This window comes from Euleptes europaea, chromosome 11 (genome assembly GCF_029931775.1).
Source record: "Euleptes europaea isolate rEulEur1 chromosome 11, rEulEur1.hap1, whole genome shotgun sequence".
NCBI classification, from domain to species: Eukaryota; Metazoa; Chordata; class Lepidosauria; order Squamata; family Sphaerodactylidae; genus Euleptes; species Euleptes europaea.
The window spans coordinates 45,841,971-45,858,584 of NC_079322.1; the positions used below are offsets into that span (position 1 = coordinate 45,841,971).

The 16,614-nt window shown below is 43.0% G+C and overlaps 1 protein-coding gene across 1 annotated transcript in view; it reads left to right on the forward strand.

The window, feature by feature from the left end:
- Nucleotides 1-16,614, forward strand: part of CRPPA (CDP-L-ribitol pyrophosphorylase A) — an 83,915-nt gene that overhangs the window by 20,965 nt on the left and 46,336 nt on the right. Inside the window, exon 3 of the mRNA XM_056857086.1 lies at nucleotides 11,761-11,910. Coding sequence (XP_056713064.1) covers nucleotides 11,761-11,910 — 150 coding nt within the window. The remainder of the gene's footprint in view (nucleotides 1-11,760; nucleotides 11,911-16,614) is intronic.

Below are 16,614 nucleotides of genomic sequence, written 5' to 3' on the forward strand. Positions count from 1 at the left end.
AACCTCCAGGTGGTAAGGAATCAAAATAATGCACTTGTACAGCTAACAATAAAAGCACAGACTCAAACTGAAATGCAATTAGGTCTATTCAAAAGAACAACCTCAATAATAAGAATAAATACGTGCTCAAGGAGCAAAAGACAAAAACCAATCAATATTCACAGTTACAATATCCCAAAGGTAAATGTAAGTATGCAATCTCTCTAAAAGGTAAATAGAGGTATAATAGGCAAAAAGTCCAAACATCCAACTGGTAAGTATGCACAGGCAACGGAGTAGTTATAAACCGCAATGGGCTTCCGGTAAAGTCCCCATTTCATATTCTTTTTTCAAGCTTCAAATGTATCCGTGTGCCAATAACCCTTATGGGAAAAGAAGCTTGTAAGCTTGCAATTAAATATGGACAGCTTTGGTAAATCGTCTTTGGTAAAAACCTCCAGGTGGTGGCTGGAGACCTGGCAACCCTAGCCTCTCCCCCACACCGGGGGATCTACACCTGGTATGGCCACTGAATGGTGTCATAAATGTGCAAATGGCCCTTGGCAGGGAAAAGGTTCCCCACCCCTGTTGTAGGCGAAGGAGCCCCATCCAGTAACGCCCCGATCCGGCACTTTCCCGCCCTACGCATCTTTTGCAGGACTCAGAGGGGAAAGAACCAGAAGGGAGAGGGGGTACCGACCAAGCCCCAAGCAGGCAGCTGCCCAGATGACACCCCCCCCAGCGCAGGCAAGCAGGCAGGCATCCAACTGGTGGTGCACTCGCCCACCTGGTGGCACAGAATGGTGCGTAGCCGTCCAGCCTCACACCAGAGTTGCTCCTGCTCCGCATGATTTGGGCCAGATTCTACAGCCAGCTCCTGCTACCTCTGCCTGCAGGAATGAAATGAGGACACACTGGCTAAGAACTCGCCCCTGCACATTCTGGCCCTGCCCCCTTTAACCCCTCCATTGTTGTCACTTCCGCCCCCAGCCCTCTTGTAGTACAGAGGGAATATGTTTCTCCACGGCCCAGGTGGGCAAGGGTCAACACAGTTTCTTGGGCATCCTAGCAGCTCCATAGCTAACGGCTCTTCTGCAAGAGGGAAAAAAAGGTTCCTTTTCTCTACAAAACAAACTCACATCCGCCTTGAATAGAGGCTATTCCTGTCTGCGGGAGGGGGCCGATTGCCGGTCTTAGACCCTTCTGAGCTAGAGATCTGCCAGGACCCACGAAGGGCCAGATCAAATGATTTCACAGGCCTTATATGGCCCCTGGGCCTGACATTCCCCACCCCTTCTCTAAAGCAAAGCAAAGCACTTTTACTAGCTTTGGATGGATGTCTTCTTCATTGCATTCTTTGTCCCTCCCTTCCTGTTTTTCTAACTTCCTGGAGCGTTTTCTTCCATATAGAAAGAAACTAAATGCATGGTTTCTAATCAGTGAAGGGGAAGGGGTAGGAAACAGTAAGATTGACAGCTCTGAGTTGTCAATAAGACACACAGCTGCTGAATGAAGGCAGCTAATTGTTACTACTTTTGTTTCTTCCCATCAGTATAATGCTTTGGAGGGAATTTTGGAAATGCAAAAATGAATTAATCAAACCACCAAATAAAGCAATGAAACAAAAACTGAAATGTATACTATATATGGATTTTGATTGGATGGCGATTTTTGTGTAGTATTTGGCAGCATTGGGCAAAGTAAAGGTCGCTAGCTATATAAAGTCATGCAGCTAAACTATTCACGTGTAATTCTAACCAAAGGGACAATATGTGTTTTCCAACTCGAGGTCCTTAAGGTTAGTAGGAAAGACCCTCACTTGCATTATGTGTTGTTCTGTTGAAAACGCCTTGCCAATATGGTGTCATCTTACAGTCTGCTAATTGCAGGCACCAGTATTGCACACCCTTCTTCCCGTCTGTTCTTGAACAGAACTCTGGTAGTTCATTAGGATGAGTTCCAGACTGGGCCCTTGAGGTTTCTAGTCTGTTTATTTACCATATTTAGAATTTGGAGGCCTGGACATACCCTTGATGGATGAGGATTCTCACCCCATACTTGTTCCTGAAACTGAGGTCTGGCCAATAAATATGTATTTTGGTGGTGCTGTGTGTATGTAACTTTCTTATGTATACAAGTAACTTTCTCATGTATGCAACTTTAAAATGGTGATTGTTGAGATTTTCAGATATATAATAGTAGAAATTGTGAAAAAGGAAGGGAGCTTGAAAAATGGCCTGGTAGCAAAAGTTCTCAAAGAAGTCCTTTGACTTATTATTAGATTCAAACGAATAATCATGGATATGATTAAAAGTGTGTTCCAGAAGGGAAAAAAGTATAAACACATCATAATTTTACTTTATGTCCGTTGAAGTTATAGCACACTTTTGACATCAACATACTGGTAATATGCAGCATAGTATTGTGTTACTAATATTGGATCAAAGTTTGTGTTAAGTTTATGGTTATGTATTCATTTTGTAGCACTGACGTGAATGACTCAGGCTAGCCTGATCTCATCAGATCTTGGAAGGTCAGCAGGTTGGCCCTGGTTAGTAATTGGATAGGAGATCACCAAGGAAGAACTGGGTAGCTATGCAGAGGCAGGCAATGGCAAACCATCTCTGAATGTCTCTTGCATTGAAAAATCTATGAGGTTGCCACAAGTCAAGTGTGACTTGACGGGGAACTATGGTATCAGTGTGTAACTGGCAAATATTTCCCAAGTTCCTGACCACAAAGAAGACGGAAGGTCTATGACCCTGATTCCTGCAGCACCTCCTTATTATTTACTACACTGGAATTTGCCTGGATCTTATTAACTGAGTTTCAACAGGAATTTTCAGAAATAACAACCATGGAATATCTGATTACACAGATGGAACAACTCTCTGCTTTGATGAACATTTCATTTCAATTTATTAATCAAAAACTGGACATCATCTCAGACGATCTTAAGGACATAAAAACCCAAATTATCACAATGAGATCAGAGGAGATACTAGAGGGCCCTCTAGTTGACAAGAGAAATGGAGAACAGAAGCACCCTGCAAAGGAAACGAGGAATTACAATAAACAATCTGCAGTAGCCCATCTGACAACAATGGATTTGAATGTGAGTGATTTTGACTTCTGTCCCCTTAATCTGCTTGATGAATTTTTCAACACCTGCTTGGAGGATTTAATGAGTAGAAAAACTGGGGCTGTCAGGATCTTTTTCTTTGAATTTGGGATGGAAGATATTGCAATATGGATTTACTATGGAAATTATCTATCTGCAGAAGAGACTTTACCAACAATCTCCAAGGATGCTCTTCGACGATTACTGCTAATGTGGAAAAGAAAGAAATGCTGGAAATTCCGGACAAAGGGACTAATTTAAAAGAGTCTAGTGTCTCTTCTGGATAAGATCGAAAAGGAACTGGTTAAAAGGATTGGTTATAATGGAAATAGAACTATATAAGATATCAATTTACTAGAAAAACAATATGTATTAAATGAGTGTTAGGGAGAAATGGAGGACTAACAAAATAATTAATTTTTAATGGAAATAATCAAATTCTTTTTATTATACTAATCCATTTATTATTAGTGAGATTTACTATTTCTCTTCTTTTATTCTTATTTCCTTTTTTCTTTTTTCTTTCCTTTATATGATATTATATGATATTACTAACTATTAATCTTTTTTCTTTGAAAAATATAAATGTCAGAGATCAATAAATATTAACAATAGTATCAGGATTAGAATTTTGTGCAAAAGAGATTACTAATTTATCACAAGATGAAGGGAGGTGTAGGAGAAGTCAACAATTCTTGATTATATATAAATTTTTTTAACAATGTTACCTATTTGTTTTTCCTTTTTACTGTTTATGTTATTGTTAAACTATGTGATTAATAATTTTGGAAAAATAATAAAAAATTATTTTAAAAAAAGTGTGACTTGACGGCACTTTCCACCACCACCACCCACTTTGTATTTCGGAATAAAAAAATGTACTTTCCTTATTTTTCTAGTATCTGTATAGGATGTACATAAGAGCCAGCATGGCACAGTAGTTAAGAGCGGAGGGACTCTTAATAGGGAGAACCAGTTTTGACTCCTCCACATGAAACCTGCTTGGTAACCTTGGGCCAGTCACAGTTATCTTAGAAACCTCTCAGCCCATGCAGAGGCAGGCAATGGCAAACCGCCTCTGAACATCTCTTGCCTTGAAAACCCTATAGGGTTGCCATAAGTCAGTTGTGACTTGATGGCACAAATGCACACACATTCGAACAAGTTCTATAATTGTCCTCCTGCTGGGTGAACAACCTTGAAGATACTCTAGAACTTACTCCTCTGTTTCTGATTCAGAATTATGTGCTGTGTCTTTGGCAGTCATAACTCTTCCACAGAGTAGTTTTAAAAGGGTCAGCAGTCCATTCACAGAATTAGAAACAAACGGTGTCATCCTAGATAGAATTAACCCTTCTAAGCCTACTCTAGTGATGAATTACTTGGTCCGGGCCTTTTTAATCTAATAGCATGGACTTCTCTTGAATAAATAATAAACCTAGCATGGACTTCTCTTGAATAAACAATAAACCTAGCAAGGCAAACCAGCAAATTTTAGGCTGTAGTTTTGATACCAGCCAATTTGGAACTGAAACAAGCACCAGCCACAAGAAAAATACCTTTTTAAGGCCTATATCCTCGTCTATACCAGTCTGAGTCCTAGATTTCTCCATGGCTTAGTTAAGGAGAGGGTTTACATAAAGGTAATTAAAACAGTCTTTCATGTGAATGAGAGCAAACCTAAATCCTCTTTTAGCAAAGCACCTATTTATTTAAGCTTTTTTAAAAACAAGAAAAGTATACAGGTCTTAGCAAAAAATAAAATGAAACAATTATTTCTAGCTCACTTGGTTTTTCATTTACCTTGGATGTTGTTTGCCAAACAAGGCTTGCAGTTACTTCACCAGTACTCTGTCACGGCAGTTTAAAAATCCAAGATGGTGTTAATGCATAGTTGCTTGTCTGCCCATATGCTGGCACAGCTCCACCTAATCCTTGTGTGCCTAAGGTAAGCATAAGGTAAAGTTGAATACAAACACAAGTCTTCCTTATCCCATCTCCTTTTAAACTTAAGACTCACCTGCGCAAACAAAGACTCTAAGTAGCTGTGGTGGTCTTCAGACAAATTACAAATTCATGTCATATAATACCTTTTTTATTAGGAACAACCAAAATGTCACGAAACTGTGTGCAAGATTCTGAGTTCACTTGAACTGACAGACATGCCCTCCACACTAACAGGCCAATCAGAGTCCTGTGCATCTTTAGTGATGTTGTACGTAAAAGGTGGGTTATCATTCCTCTAGGCCAGTGGTCTTCAGTCCATGGGTAGGAACCCTCGGCTGTGTTGAGGCCCACCTGCAAGGTAGCAAGCACCTATAAAACCACCTTTTCCCAGTGCCAATTTCTGGAAGTCTTTCTGCTAGTGCATATATTTGAGTGCAATGGCATCGCCTCCTGCCTCTCATTGCACATATGTTGAAAGGAGTAGCAGGGGAAAGAAGTGTCCTTGCTCAGTAGTGGACATGATTCCTTTTTAGCAAACGCAGGGGCTCCTCCACCTGTCAGGTGACAGTGAATCATTTTACTTCATGTCAAGTAGTTGCAAATCAGTCCTGTGATGTTGCCTATGGGTAATGGTGGGTTCCAGGTATGGAAAGGCTTTAACACTTTCTAGGACTATTAAGTTAATTGAGAACATAATTGAACTCAGAGAGAGACTACCATGTTCAGGACTGTGTCATTCAAGAGATGCTTTTAAAGGTAGCATCAAGGTGGCAAGATACTAAGCATGGTGAATGTGGGCTTGGGTTGGATATCTCTTTCCTGATTGGTCCTTTAAGCACCATAGGATGTAAGTGGGAATTAATTTGACTTCTGAACATCTATTTTCCTTGTCCACCTTCCCTGCTGATCTCCAAATTTTGACTTAGGAATGTCATCCTTTGAGACAAAGATCCATCTCTTAATGGGAAAAAATAATTTTAATTTGCTTTTAGACATTGGGATAGGGAACCTGCAAGGAACTTGCAGGGACAAGGTATTCCATCCCCCTTCGTCTTTTGTTTCCTCCCCTCCCCCCCCCACTTCTCCCTCAGTCAGTGTTTCTGTCTTTCTCCCACCCCATCCCCTCTTTTTCAGTCTCATGCCCCCTCTCTCTTTTTCTCCATCCCCTTCCCCCCTTTTCTCAGTCATTATGTCTCACTCTTCCTCCCTTCTCTTTTCTCTCCCAGTGTTTCTGTCTTTCTCTGACTATCAGGCCAGGCACTTACTGGGCAGGCCTTCCTCCCTGCTGCTGTGCCTGCTTGCCCAGCCATCCTCCTCCCTGCTGCTGTTGCCTGCACAGATTCATGCCCCCCCTGCATTCATGTCATGGATCGGGGGGGGGGCAAGGGGGATGGTGGGCGTGCAGGGGAGTAAATATTTTATGTTGCAGTACTTTCCAGCATTCTGCCTGTTCAGTTGCTGAAGAGAGAGAACTGTGTTGTCTTTGCTGTGTGTGTGTGTGTGTGTGTGTGTGTGTGTGTAAAGTGCCTTCAAGTCGCAGCCGACTTAAGGCAACCCCTTTTGGGGTTTTCATGGCAAGAGACTAACAGAGGTGGTTTGCCAGTGCCTTCCTGCACAGCAACCCTGGTATTCCTTGGTGATCTCCCATCCAAATACTAACCAGGGCTGACCCTGCTTAGCTTCTGAGATCTGACGAGATCAGGCTAGCCTGGGCCATCCAGGTCAGGGCTGTCTTTGCTATACTAGCTCTTTTTTATTTTGCTTTTGTGGTACACTTGCTACATCACTGGATGATAGCAAGGATTCCAGTTGCTTCCTCATTTCTGTACACCTACTGTTACTTATATAGCTCAGGTGCACAAAACTCCATGCAAGCACCAGGCCCCTTGTCTTTGGCGATGGGAAGTGTTTCTGTGTGCAATAGAAATACATACACTGCACATTACCAGCGACTAGATCTTCTGTAGAAGAAGTGGGTTCTGGGTCTCACAAATAACACCATGATATAAGAAGTATAAAAAAACCCAAACGAACTATAAATTTAAGTCTTGGATCTTCAAGTTTCTGCAAACTCACCTAGTTTAGCTGGCCAGTAAGTGAAAGAAATGTTTCTCAGATCAGTTTAATGCTAGAAGACTAAGCTTATTAATACAGTATCAATTCAGTGTTCAAATATACAAGGTTTAATACAACTTTCTAGAAATAGTTGAAATATTTTAATCTCATAATTGCCAGTGGTTGTTTTATCTTTGAAGGTGGTATACTATAACTTAGAATAAGTATTCTTTCAAGACAGTTTTGCGAACAGAAGTGGTAATTACAGTATAAGGCTGAAGCATGTTGATTACTAGAGATATAATTGGCTGGAGTGCAGATGTCTGAAGAGAAGTGCATGTTCCTACCTGCTCTAATCATAAATACACAGGCATGTCTTCTACTTCGGTCTAGAAAACACATGGGCTATTAATGTTCATTAATAGAAGTTTCAGCGGTGTAAAATATTTCCTTTGCTGCAACAATTGAAAAGTGTTTGATAAAACCCTTAATTACACTGATTTATGGAGCAATCCTATCCCCAAGTTTCACAGAGAGATTTATTCTGAAGTTGCCTATGTTTACAGCAGCTAAAAATATGCTGAAGTCAGTAAACCATGTTGCCATCACCCCTTATGGCAGCAGAGCATCACTGGATGAAGGGAGTCTTGGAGCTTGTTCTCATCCCTTGCAGTGGTGTACGTTAATGTTAAACTAGAGGTATAAAGTAGCATTATTTATTTATCGTCTGCCTTCCTCAATGAGACTCAGGGTAGAATTCAATCAATATTTATTTCGATACAGAATCAGCTCCATAAAAACAGGCAATGAAATTAAAACAAGAGTATTAATAGTAGATTAACAATATTAATAATAAATTTCATTCAAAATTAAGCCATAAAAGGGGAGATAGTGCCATCTATGGAATAAAATTATTGATCTTGGTCAGCCTTTTACGTATCCCACACGTTCGGAGACAGAATTTGGTTACTTGGATGGTTATCTCCTCAGAAGAGTCTGCGAGGAGAAAAGAAACATAAAATTCTTCAGATCTTCCAGGAAAGGTTGACAATATGGGGACCATATACTGCGATCTAATATCGTTGTAAAAGGGCAATGCAGCAAGACATATTTTTGTGTCTGAACAGTTCTTCACAAGTATAAGAGGTTGTGCCATGGTGTCTTTGCTGTGGCCTTCTATTGGGGAAGAGGTTGAGGGTTTACTTTTGCCGCTATGGTACATCATAATATCTGATCACTTATAGGACTGGATATAAAAAGCTTATGGAGTGTTTTCACTCAAGATCTTTTGGATTAGGGTGTACAGTATACCGCAAGAGAAGTTCAGTGACCGTTTGGATCTGGCCAACAATATATTTAGACCAGAGCTTCTCAAAGTGTGAGTCGCGACCCCAAATCGGTCGCGTAATTGAATCTTGGGGTCGCGAAAAAGTCGCCAGCCGCAGCCCCCCTCGCCGAGCGCTCCCTGTAGACCAGGGGTGTCAATCATAGGGCCCCAGGCCGGATCAGGCCCGAGGAGGGCTTTTATTGGGCCCCCTCTCCCCCAATCCGGGCTGGAGCATGCAAGCTACCCCAAGCCTGCAAACAGCCCGGTTTACACGCTCCAGCCCAGAGTGGGGAGCTGGCTGTGCTGGGGGAGGGAGGGAGGGACCTTCCCAAGCTGCTGCGCGTGCCCCCAGGGCTGAATGGATCATGCGGCCCGCCAGCACAACAAGGTCGCACGTGGTGCCGCGCTTCGCAGTTGCTTAGTCGCAGGGTGGCCGGGCCGCCTGGGTGCAGTGTAGTAGGGCCAGTACGGGACCCAGCTCCCTGCTCAAGCCCCCAAGGCAAGGAGCTGTCATCCAGCCGGGTGGCGTGGCTGCCTTTGAGTTGCTGCTTATCGCCAGTCCTGCCGCCTCCTTGCTCTTAGGGACAGCTGCAAAATTGGGTCCCTCCTGGCCTCCTCCCCCCTGACGGTGAGTAGGGGCTAGAGGGCAGGCAAGCTTTGGCATCCTTGCATCTGGTGCTGGACCTGGAATGTGATTATTGGGGGGGGGGATTCAAGGGTTCTTAGCCAAGGGATATTTCTCTCTCTTTCTCCCTCCTCGTCTCTCTATTTTTCTCTCCCTTCTTTCCTTAATTTCTTTTCTCCTCCTCTCTCTGTCCTCTCTTTCTCCCTCTCTCTCTGGTTCTCTTTCTTTCTTTCTTTCTTTCTTTCTTTCTTTCTTTCTTTCTTTCTTTCTTTCTTTCTTTCTTTCTTTCTTTCTTTCTTTCTTTCTTTCTTTCTTTCTTTCTTTCTTTCTCCCCCCCCACCCCTCTGGTGCTTCCTTGCTTTCTCTGCCCCCCTCTGGTTCGTTCTTTCTCTCTCTCTCTCTCGCCCCCCGTTCTCTCTTTCTTTCTCTTTCTCACTATCTTTCTCTCCCTTTCTTTTTTCTTTCTTTCTTTCTCCCCCCTTTCTCTCTCTCCCTCTTTCTCCCCCTTCTCACTCTGTGTTTCTCTCTCCCTCTCTTTTTCTCTCTCTTGGTGTCTGTCTGTCTATCTCTCCCTCTCTCTCTCTGGTCGTCCCTTTCTTGGGATGTACTGAAACAAATGACAGGATTGTCCATTAGAAGCAATGGGAGAGGATGCATAGCCCATTGAAAATAATGGGAATCTGGATTGCCAATTGACTTGCATGGGCTCCATTGAAATACATTACAGCACAAAAAGAGTTGCAAAGAAACAGTGGAATGGAATTTCCAGTAAAGTCTCTAAGCCCAGATACGCTACTCCTGGAACTAGCAGAACTAGCAAAAGTGTTCTGGGACTGGATTGACAGCATCCATAGTGGAATGAGGACTCTGGGACTTGCACAAGTGTTCTGGGACTGGAATGACAGCCAGGTGGGAATCCGGTTTGTCTCCAGGCTGGGAACAGATTTCCTTCCTGATTGTTGCAGATGAAACTAAAGCTAAAGGCACAGGTGCTGGGCAGGCTGGAGTTTCTCCTGGTCATTTGTCAACCCCAGTGTAAAGTTGTATGGGCTGCCAGGCAGAGCTTTGTCTGGCTGCAGAGGACTTTGCATTTTGGGGAGGGGGAATAGAGCTGCCTCCATGTGTACCCCCCAAGACTGTCTGAGAGGTGGGTAGGTGTCCTCTGGGTCTTCACTTACTTGGTGTTGAAAGATAACTGAATCCCCCCCCCCCAGATCTCTGAGGCAAAAATGCGACCCTGGTGAGCATCTGCCCTCCTGAAGCGAATCTTTTTTCTCATGGGAAATGGGATTCCTTTGGAGCAGGAGGAAGTGGTGGGAATACAGTGAGGCCTTCCTTTGGCAAATGGGGGTGGGTGGGGTGGAAGTGTTATACAATATAGGATTTCTGTGGGGCCGGTAAGGCATGTCTCCTGATTTGAACTTTTTCAGCCCCCTCTCTTGAGTGGACAGATCAGGAGAATCCCAAATGGAGAATGTGGGTGTGGGGGAAAAGGTGGGGGGGACTTCTCCCCCCAGGAAGAGCTGCTCAGAGCAAGAGGCCAGATGCCTTAACTGGAGTGGGTGGGGACTCTTTTGAGGAGGGAGGGAGATTCTCAGATGACTGCAGGCTGTTAGGCAGGGTGTGCATACTCCTGCCAATGTCTTTCATCTGAACCACATTTTTCAGGAGGATGCTTTAATTAAAAAAGGGATATTGTGATTTTCATGATGGTTGATATATGGTTGGTATAGGAAAAGCCCCTCCTTGCCCAGTGTTGCAGTCCCAGTCTAAATTGGACCTCCCCAACTGACTCCAAAGTGAGAAGGTGTGACTTCTCATTTGGACTCTTCCACTTGTTTTGCAGCTGACAGGTCTGTTGCTGGCTTAAAGGTGAGCTTTGCCTTCTTGCAAACGTCCCTGGGGATGGACCCTGAGCCCATAGCTCCTGTTTGCCACAGGGGTACCTTTCCCCAGTGAAACCCAAGAATGCTTTCTGTGAATGTTCAAGGTGCTAGTTTTGACCTTTAAAGCCTTACACCAGGTGTGTCAAACATAAGGCCCGCAGGCGGCTCTGACTCCTTGAGAGATCTTATCTGGCCTGCGAGCCAGCCACCCGCCCCCCACATGCACACTCTTGATCTGGGCTGGCGAGGCATGGCCCAGCCCAACCAAGTGACATTTATCTCATAGACAGTCCTCATAACAATTGAGTTTGACACCCTTGAGCCAGCTGAAGCACTAACACTAGAAGCAGCCACACAGCTAGAAACGCAAAAGCGGCGATTACTGATCGTGTGGAACAGCAGAATATTAAACAGCCCCGCACACATATACCCTCAGTGACTAAGCACTACGAAGGGCAGGTTGTAACTTTTTTTCTGCAGTATAAACACTTTTCAGGTGCAGTCTCAGTAAGGAAAATATCCATCCTTAAAATCCTTTAATAAATGGTATAATTATAGGTACACCAAAGAATTGTTTTAAAATAAATTTCTTTATGATTTATTATCAGTAAATGTTTGGTTTGTATACCAATTTTATATACCTATATACCCGGCGGGGTCCCCTAAGAATTTCTCAGGCAAAAAGGGGTCACGAGTGGGAAAAGTTTGAGAAGCTCTGATTTAGACGACAGTTTGTTTGGACTTGCTCTTTAAGCAGAGATTAATTAAAGTAAACATGTAAATCTGTGTTTAAATACTCTTTTTTGTTGTTGTTCCCTAGGCAGCAGGAGCAATACGTCCTCTTGTCTCCACTGTTATTGCTTCCTCTGCAGACGGATGTTTAGACCATTCACTAGATCGTGCCAAGTACAGAGCAAGTGAAATGCCTCAAGCGTTCTTATTTGATATAATCCATCAAGCGTATCGTCAGGTAAGAATTTTCGCATTTCAAAAAGAAACTTTTCCCCCCTTCTGTGTACAGTGAGAGGCAACTGGTTGGCATGTATTTGTTGGAGAGAAGAAACAGTATTATAACAAATCAAATTTTTGTTTTTATTGTCACCAAATGGCAAAACCTCATGTAATTATTTCTGTTATATTTGTAGTAATACATATCAGACTTGCAGACAAGTAATGGTGCTTCCTGAGCCAGCATGGCATAGTGGTTAAGAGCGGCGGATTCTAATCTGGAGAACCAGGTTCGATTCCCCACTCCTCCACATGAAGCCTGTGGGGTGACCCTGGGGCAGTCACAGTTCTCTCAGCCCAAGTGGAGACAGGCAATGGCAAGCCACCTCTTAGTGTCTCTTGCTTTGAAAACCCTATGGGATCACCATAAGTCAGCTGTGACTTGATGGCACTTTATACACACAATGGTGCTTCCAGATGGAAGAATTTCTTTGTGTGAATGAGCATATCATACACTCACAATACACATGGACTGTTCCTGTCATTCCTAGTCAAGATGGGCTAGAGCAGTGGTTCCCAAACTTTTCGGGCCACTGCCTCCTGGGTTCCACAAACTCAACCCCAGTGCCCCCTACTCTATCCAACTACACAGTTGAAGGGGCCCACCTCTAGCACCCCCCTGCTGCCCCCTTGTCTCTTAGGGCCTTCCTAGGTAATCCCACCGCCCCTCAGGGGGTGGTACTGCCCACTTTGGGAACCACTGGGCTAGAGGAATCAGCACTAGAATCAGCTGTGGCCCAAAACAGCAGTAGCAGCAGCAAATCCTTGTAACATAGATTTCCTTTTTGATATTTTATGCTCTGGCTTCTCGTTTTGGGGCTGCCTTCATTGGGGAAGGTTAATCTGAAGTTGCTCTAAGACAACTGCAATTTTTTTCTTTGTCTAAAGCATTTCTTCTTTGTCCCTTTGTGTACTAAATGCAGTTTAAATAGTCACAAATGTAAAAACGCACTACTTGGATATAAAGTTTTCAGGCAAGTAAAATGCTAAAATCAAAGTGAATGCACTAACAGTACCCCTCCAAAAATAGCAACACCCCCAGACTCCCCAACCCCTTAATTCTCAAAACTTTGGTTTCACATTTTTTTTCTTGAAAGGCAGAACAGCGTCAATAATCAGCCTCACCTGGAAGTATATACCTTCAGGGCAATGGCTGTTGAAGCCCTACTTCTAACTTCAGCTGTTCTCAGTTCCTGTAGGGAGTGTAGGTTGTGTGTTATAACATAACATAAACAGTGCAATTCTAACAACACTTCCCTGGGAATACCCATCACTGAATAGAATTGAGTAGGATTTTGAGCAGACCAGTTAAAGATTGCTCTCTAAGCATTATGGAACATTAACAGAGGTTAATTAACAGAGGTTAGCTGGGGTTTGCAACCATCTTGGAATTACTAATAAGAAATTTTCTTAGCTAATATTTAAGATTATGCTAGAAAGTATGCATGTAAGTATATGTAGCAAAATGGAAGCATATGGTCTCAGTTACCTAAACCCATAAGAAACTCTTAAACACATTTGTTAGTATGGTAGGACTTGAGTAGAAAGTGAAGATGAAAAATTGCTCCTGGTATTGATTGTGGCATAGGAAGTTGTAGTAGGGTTGGCCTATGTCAAATTAGAGTCTGGCTTGTGCCAACAATTCAGCTTTTGAATTAAAAAAATTCAGGAGGATATCCAAAGAATTCAGAAATTCTCTTATGTGGCAATATTTGCTGGTCAAGAGAGCAAGCACGAAGGACTACAAATTAGATGTTAAGCAACATTCATCTCTGTTTGGGAAGGGGAATTTTTCAGTTTTTTACATTCTAATTATCCCAAAGGCTAGAGTCAATTTTGAATATTAGGTTAGAAAGAATGCTTGATTTCTTCTGTAAAGATAACTGATATTCTATCTGTCTAAAAGCAAGGTGTGTTTAATTCTGCAGAAAATCTTCTCTTCCATATTTTTATGGTTAATATGAATGACATCTAATATTTTCTAGGTTTTATATTTCTAAAGTTCAACACTGGTATATAAAGCTGAGTGTGATAGCAGGACACGGTTAGCTTAAACTCATGGCATAATTATTTTAGTTTGTACTTGAAGTTTTCCTGAGTTTTTCCCCCCAAAGTTTCCTCATTTTGGTGGTAGCACTTCTCTCTTACAGTTCTGCAACACACTTCTAGATTTAAGTAATTTCACCCCCACCCCCAGTCACAAAAGTAAAAATATATAAGAGCTTTGCCGCCTTGATTGTTATATTGTAGTGAATGTTAATTTTGACCATACACTGTCCTGGTATGAACAAGGAAGAAACAGGCTCAAATTATGTTGACTTTAAAAAAAAATAACTAAGGGAATTTCATCTGCTTCCAATTTCCATTTCTTTATGGCAGTTCCCATTCATACTTGTATTACTCAAAGCATAAGCAGGAAGCCTGAATACACCATCTGCCCACCTCATTGTGTTGCAGGAAGGCAGAGTCTAAACAAGTCTTGTACAGTTTTGATTAATAATTTCATGAGACTTAAGTTCAGTAATGTTTTAATGTGTTCAAAATCTAAAACAAGATTGGTGGTCCAAGTGAACTCAAATACTTTAGATAGCTCTGCACTTGATTATCTCTTTGGCATAATGGCAGATTCAGGATACAGTATGAACTTTGGCATGTAATTATGGCCAAGTTTTTGTTTTTTTTGTATATAAAGAAATGTTGTCCCACTTTGGGAAAGAGAGAAAACAAATTAAAAAGGAGCCATTTGCTAACGGGATAATCACATATTTTTATTGGATATTTCTCATAGGAAGTTCTGTCCCAACGTGATGTCTAAAAAAAATGAACAATCAAAAATGATGTTTTAATCATTGTTTTAAGTACCCCATGTAACAGGTTCATATAAAATTTCATTCTTGAAATGGTAAATTCTGAATATATCTGCAGTCTTTCAAAATCTGTTGGTCCAGTGAGTGAAGACGGGTAATTGTTCAACATCATTTTCTACATTGCTTAAACTAGCATTTATCATTGTTCAACTTCTGGTTGAAGTTATGCTCTAACTAAGCTTGTAAAATGCAAGCTCATTGTCACTACTGCCGCTTTGTTTACATTTTAACCATACTGTTCATATAAATCTGTATTCCCATATATCCCCACTCATCCATGAAACTCACTCGTATGACTTCAGTCTCCTATGACTTCATCCTAATCTATCTCCCGGAATTATTGCAAGGGTAAAATGAACAGAAGTTGGTTTCAGGTAGCTGGCTCAAGGTTGACTCAGCCTTCCATCCTTCCGAGGTTGGTAAAATGAGTACCCAGCTTGCTGGGGGTAAAGGGAAGATGACTGGGGAAGGCACTGGCAAACCACCCCGTAAAACAAAGTCTGCCTAGTAAACGTTGGGCTGTGACGTCACCCCATGGGTCAGGAATGACCCGGTGCTTGCACAGGGGACCTTTACCTTTTTAAAAGGATGCTCTGTATGACATCTTGAACTCTATGCAGGAAGGGTAGAATAAAAATGTGATGCATAAAATAAAAATCTAAATCCCCTTTGGGTTATACTTGGATTTTATTTGGTTTATCTTCCTTTCCTCTAGCATGAAAATGGAGAAAGACCTTGCGTTAGACAATGGCAGCAAGTCTGTCCTGGTCTTCTCAGTGCAGCATAGCAAATAGTGGCAGTCAAGCTTGGCTTGGTAGCTGGTCTCACCAGTTGAGGAATTCTGTCTATGGCAACCCAAACTTCAGCTCTGCTGACCAGTTTTGCTCCATGACTTCTGAAAAATGCAACTGTTGTTGTCACTAAAACAGAGAGGCATTGAGATGCTGAAATTTCTATAGGAAGCTCCAGCTCCAGACTTATCTGCCGCAATGTTTGCAGCCATGGGGCTGGGAGCGAGGCAAAAAGAGCTGCCTCAGAGGCTCTAGCTGGCAGCAAGGAGCCTGGTGGGCAGGGGCCTTTCGGCAGCCTTGCCCAACCATTCTGCTCTTCCAGGCCACTGTGGAAAGTAGGGGCGGACTTCTGGGCAGCCCCGGAACTCAGAGCTTCCAGTCCAACCCAACCCCCCTTCCCTACTTGGCTTGGCTGCTGCTGGGCCCTCACCCATTCCAGGCTCTGATTGGCATGTCAGGATCCTAGGTTGGCGATGATCTTTGGGAGGCCCATGAGTCTGTAACAGTTGACAGTTGGGCCCATTTCAAGGTCAGGTCTGATCCTGCTGGGAATACAATCAAGGAAAGTATCAGAGGGCCAGATGCGAAATTGACCACAGTTGCAACGCCTGCCTTGGCCCTCACCCCAGGCTGTCTTGTCTGTGGGGTGTCAACACATCACAGCCCTTTCATGGGTTCTGGTCCTCTGCCAACTGAGGAGGCAGAAAAGATGGAGGGTCAGGTGTTGCCGCTGCCAGAGCAGCCAAGTAACTTCCCCACCCATCATGCTACAGATCTGAGCCTGGCCGGGATCCCCATTCACTTTCATGCCCCATTCCTTTGCTGGCCAATTACCCCAAGAGGTCAGCTGCTAGATACCTTCGTGACGGCTTTAGCTGCAGTTTCTGCAGGCCCCCGTGTTCCCACAGATTGTGGCAATCTCATGCCCGCTGTCATGGCCCAGAAGGTCACCAAGGCGTGCGCAGCAGGCAGGGTGGCTGGCCCTTTCAGCTCAACCCATTTCCCAGC